Raw genomic sequence first — 5225 nt, 5'->3', positions numbered from 1 at the left:
ACACACACACACACACACACACACACAGCAGGGTGTGTTTTACTTCCATAAGGCTAAGTTACTCATGCATGAATACTGTGGAAGGAAAGAGGGCCTACAGCCTAAGTGTGTTTCTGACATTCTAATGGAGGAAGAGAAAAAGCAAACTGACATGTCAACTTTATTCATTCTTTCTTGAATTTCCCTGGCACCTTCATTTTGTCCTTTGGCCTTACATCCTATTTACTCCCTCCATCTTTTCTAGACAGCCAATCATTTAAAAAAATAAGGATGCCAAAACCCACAAAAGGTATGATTTTTTTTTTTTTGAGATTTAGCGGCCAAGTACCTGCCACTGTGGAAAAAAAAAAAGACCAAAAAACAAAAAACAAAAAACAAAAACAAAAACAAAAAAACCCCAAAAACAAAACAAAACAAAACAAAAAAACAAAAAACAGGCAGGGGACAAGGCCACCTGAACGTAGCTCTCGAGGATCTATACAAACTAAAAGCCTTAGTGGTGGTGGCCGTGCGTCCCTTTCACTCCTTGGGAAAAATCTGAGACACAGACTGTTTTCAGAAAATAAAGTCCCTCTACTCATTTCTTGCACTTCACTCCCTAGCTCTACACATTCGGCCTTTTTCTGAAAGTGCTTGGAGGACACTGGCAAAAGCCAGATGGGAGGAGTGCAAAATAATGTAAAGGGGACAGCACCTTCAGAATAATTGTCAGGAATATATATATATATATATATATATATATATATATATATATAGAGAGAGAGAGAGAGAGAGAGAGAGAATCAGAAAACACTACAAAAGCAAGTGAATAATAAATATGGGGGTGGGGTGATATAGATCTTAAAAATGCAGGACACCAACGTTACAAAAAAAAAAGGCCAAACTGAATGATGCCAGGTGGTAGGAGGCAGAGGAGAGGGGCACTGGAGGAAGTGAGAGGTGGGCTCCACCACCATGCCAGCAGCCTGCACCAGTGAGGAGGTGCGCAGTGGCTAACTACACCACGTTTTTTTGGAAAGGCACTGGTGCCCTGCACCCAGGGCAGACAGAGAAGGTGAGGTCATTCTGCACATTGTCCGGACCCCTGGGTATGGAGTGAGGTCTGCGCCCCACCCTGCTCCTGCACAGGCCGCGATGCCCCGTCCTTCTGCCGGGGTGCCCCCTGCTCCTGCAGCCCAGCCCCGGTGGCACAGACGTCGGGGAAGCGCGGCGCGGTGCCCGCAAAGGAGTCTCTGCGTGCCAGGGTCTCCTCCTGCACCGGGCGGCCCACGGGCTCTGACTCCGGCTCTGCGGGGCCCGGGCCCTCCTGCGAGGTCTGGCTGACATATACCACGATGATGTCACCCTTGAAGTTCATCACCTGCCCGCTAGAGATGAACGTGGAGTTACTGTTTCCAGTCACGTTCCCTGCGGGGGAGAGAGCACAGAGAAACTGCATTAGGGATTACAATCAGAGCTACAGAAGGTGTTCCCCTTGGAAAGCTTGGGCCATCGTAGTGGAGCACTGAAGCAGCAGAGGAAGGAGGGGGAGAAGGTGAAGAAATGGGAAAGGATGCTTCGGGCCACTCTCGTGTTTCGTCATTTCATACCTCACCGTGCACAACTCCAGGACACTGGCAGGAGAACCCACCCGGATTCTTGACTCCAGACAACATTCAGTTGGAGAGAAGCAGGAGGGAAGAGAAAGAAGAAAGCTTTAGGGCATAGGGATAGAGTAGTGGTAGGGGAAAAGAGAGGAGATGGAAGAGTAGAGAGGGAGATGGAAGAGAAAAAGGGGGAGGGGAGGACGGTCAATCGGTGGAGTCCAGCCAGCAATCAATCCACTGTGAACACTGAGCAGACTTCAGCTCACTGGGCTGAGCCGGGGCATCTGAGGCTGAGCTTTCCTGTCACCTTCTAAAGGGTTCCTAATGTCTCAGCCCTGCAGGGTGAGCACGGAGCTAAGTGCACTCAGAGTTCAACAGACACTGATACACTTCCATTTACTCCTCTAGAAGGGAGACCAAGAGGAGAAGAAATGAAAAACTCATTCTTTCCTTTTGAATCCGAGTTCTGTCATTCTTTGGTGGCTAAATGGAAGTAGCCAGTCTTTGATTAATAAAACTGGCAAGCAGGATGTTTGCAGATGGTAGGGAACACACTCCCTCTCCTTTCTCTTATTTATTTATTTATTTCATTTAAAGAACCATGTGCCACAAATTTCTCAAATGGAAAATAACTGCGCCAACTCCCAGCACTCAGCATCAAAACAGACCAAAGACATCCAAGTGTCTGGTCTCCCATGCTCACCGTTCATGCCTGTCTTCTGTTGTGACCCAGCTCAACAGTAATTTTCACAAATAAGATGAAGCTGGCACTAACCACTCGGAGTGAAGTTTTCTCCAAATTGGAAGGGCTTTAAAGACAGTGACTAATGTGCTATAGGCAGTCAGGAAATTCCTTGAGGGAACCTTTCTGCCTGATAGCGGAGTATCTCCTGAGAAGCCAGTGTGGAGGCACAGTGAGAAGCAAGCGGAAGGTAAAGATTTTAAATGTGAGCAACAAATCTAGAGATGCAAAGGTCTGTGGTTCCCTCTGTTCTCTCACAGACTACTGTATGGAGCACCAGGAATGTCCTCCCCCCATAAAATAACATCAGGGAGCCTAGCTCCTGTTTCTACCTCCCCGCCCCCCCCCCCCAGCCCCAAGTGTGTCTGCAGGTGATTCTCCCCTGCGCTGTGCATGAACTCAGAGCCTCTCTGTCTCCCGTGGAATGCACTCTAAGCCTCTCTGTGTGCCTTTCTATCCCACCTTCGGTTACCTTTCAGCTGGATAAACAAGAAACCAAAGTAACACATACATGTCATACATGTTACATTCTAACTAAACACATGCTCTGTGTTTAATAAAATCAGTAACTGTGAGCGGCTTAGAATGTGGTTTTTCTCCATTCAGTCATTCTCCTCTTTTATGATGACATCATCTACTTCTTTTGTTCTTCACTATATTCAAGCACAGAGGGCTTCCCTCGCTGGTGCAGGACTGATTCCTCACGACTCTGGATTTCATCTCATCTCTTCTTTCTCCTCATCCTATTTAGATCTATCTGGTGGTGTCGTGATACATGGGATCTATTGACCATTTACATTTTTATCTTCCAACAAGTCATCACGGGCCGGCTGGTCAGAGTCACAGTTAATCTGGGTCCAGTAAAAGCCCTGAGCTTTTTTTGTCATTTTGCACATAAAGATTTTGTGTAAAATCTTGAGCATTTCATTCCAAGCCATTTTCCCTTAACACATTTATCTTGATAGTACTATACTAAAACTCCTAATGTGCATTCTTGCTTCCTGGTTTTTTTTTTTTCCAGTGTGGAACTCAATTCTTTGAGCTTACAGGGCATAGACAATCCAGTCCTTTGATTCATAGAATAATGAATGCCATCCTTGGAAGGCGTGGCTCATAAAGGCCTTCGAACTTGCTGATAGTAAGTAAGGTCACCTAGAAGGAGAATGGGATTATCAACTTTAATTGTCATTTTTTTTTAAAAAAAATCAAAGGTATGATTTATGGACCAGAGCAATGACTCTTTGGGTGAAAGCACTCTTTGAATAAGCCCAAGCTCAACCCGTAAGTCCCACAACAGGAGAGTACCAACTTTGAAACTTGTCTTCTGACTTTCACCTTTGCACTGTGGCACGTGTGTACCCACCAGACACCACATACATAACACACACACACACACACATATACACACACACATGCACATACACACACATGCATGCACACACACAAATAAAATAAAAATGTAAAGGGATGGTGTATGACAAAAACAATCTATGATCAGGCTTACCAGGCTAGCGTTTGTGGGAAAGAGTCAAAACAAAAAAAAACAGACTTGGCAGTATGTGAGAGGCAGGATGGCCCTTGTGGACAGGTCACCTGCACAGCTGCCAGGCCATGGGCACAGAGCGTTTTTGTTCTTCGGTAGGCTCTGCAGCTTCTGTCACTCCCCTGAGGAGCTGCAGGTAAGATTGCAGCTCTGGTTTTGTCCCCACAGATTTTGTGTTGCTGTCTCAGGAAACAATGTCTTACAAGGCAGTCATATCTCAGTATTACTGCAGTGTTCGCAAATATAATTGTCTCTTATCAATGAACTAGGTTCTCAATAAGACAGAGAACTGTAGACATTGTCCACTGATAACTCCCCTCTCTTAGTCTATGTCTTTCTCTAAGCTAGCCCTAAAATCCCCACACTGCTGAAAATGACCTTGAACACCTGATCCCCCTGCCCTTACCTCCTGTGAGCTAGGGGACAGGCTTGCTGTGGCCATGGGCATGCACCACCATGCCTGGTTTATGCAGTACTGAGCATTCAACCTGGGCTTTGTGTATGCCAGGCAATCACTCCTCCATTCTAGCTTGTCTCCAGCCCCAAAGCTCTTAAAAAAGCACAGACCCCAAGCTATGTTTTCCCTACCACTTGGTGGAAAACTCTTTTTTTCTTTTCTTTTCTTTCTTTTGGTTTTTTGAGACAGGGTTTCTCTGTGTAGCCCTGGCTGACCTGGAACTCACTCTGTAGAACAGGCTGGCCTTGAATTCAGAAATCTGCCTGCCTCTGCCTCCCAAGTGCTGGGATTAAAGGCGTGTGCCACTACACCCAGCTGGTGGAAAGCTCTTAACAACTTTCTGATGATGGAGATCTGAGAATGGGGCCACACAGTATCCAATTACAATATACCAATTACATCTTCAGTGTTTCTGGTATAATTCTTGCTCTAGTTTCTTTAAGCAGTGTGAGCATGAAAGGTTGTTCCCAAAGGTCTGAGTGCAGACACTAGAGTCTGTTCGCCAATTCTTGCACAGCTCTCTCATACTTCAAATTCAATGGCAAGATATTTTTAGCAACTCATTCTTTGGCTAGTACCAAGTCTTTCAACAGTTTTTATGGCAATAATCCTCTTGCCTATCATATTCTTTCTTGTTAGCTAATATAACTGTTATGTCCTAAAGTACAGTGAGCTTTGGTGAGACACACAGCCCTAGGAACATACATGGATTCTAGAAACATGGCCATTCACTGGTGGGAGCAGGTGGTGTGTGTATGTGTGGTGTGTGTATGTGTGTGTGTGTGTGTATGTGTGGTGTGTATGTGTGTGTGGTATATGTATGTGGTATGTATTTGTGTGTGTGCTGTGTGTATGTGTGTATGGTATGTGTGTGTATATGTGTGTGTATTTGTGTGT

At 45.5% G+C, this 5225-nt stretch overlaps 1 protein-coding gene across 2 annotated transcripts in view; it reads right to left on the bottom strand.

Moving 5' to 3' along the window:
• Nucleotides 1-796: 796 nt before the first annotated feature.
• The window catches only part of Tnfrsf11a (TNF receptor superfamily member 11a), a 58519-nt gene continuing 54090 nt past the window's right edge, over nt 797-5225 (bottom strand). For both annotated transcript variants that reach the window (XM_021199170.2, XM_029539006.1), the window contains exon 10: nt 797-1407. In XM_021199170.2, coding sequence (XP_021054829.1) covers nt 1061-1407 — 347 coding nt within the window. In that variant the 3' untranslated portion in view covers nt 797-1060. The remainder of the gene's footprint in view (nt 1408-5225) is intronic.

This window comes from Mus pahari, chromosome 5 (assembly GCF_900095145.1).
Source record: "Mus pahari chromosome 5, PAHARI_EIJ_v1.1, whole genome shotgun sequence".
NCBI lineage: Eukaryota > Metazoa > Chordata > Mammalia > Rodentia > Muridae > Mus > Mus pahari.
Note: the sequence above shows the minus strand (reverse complement) of the source record. Positions and strands in the feature narration are given on the sequence as shown.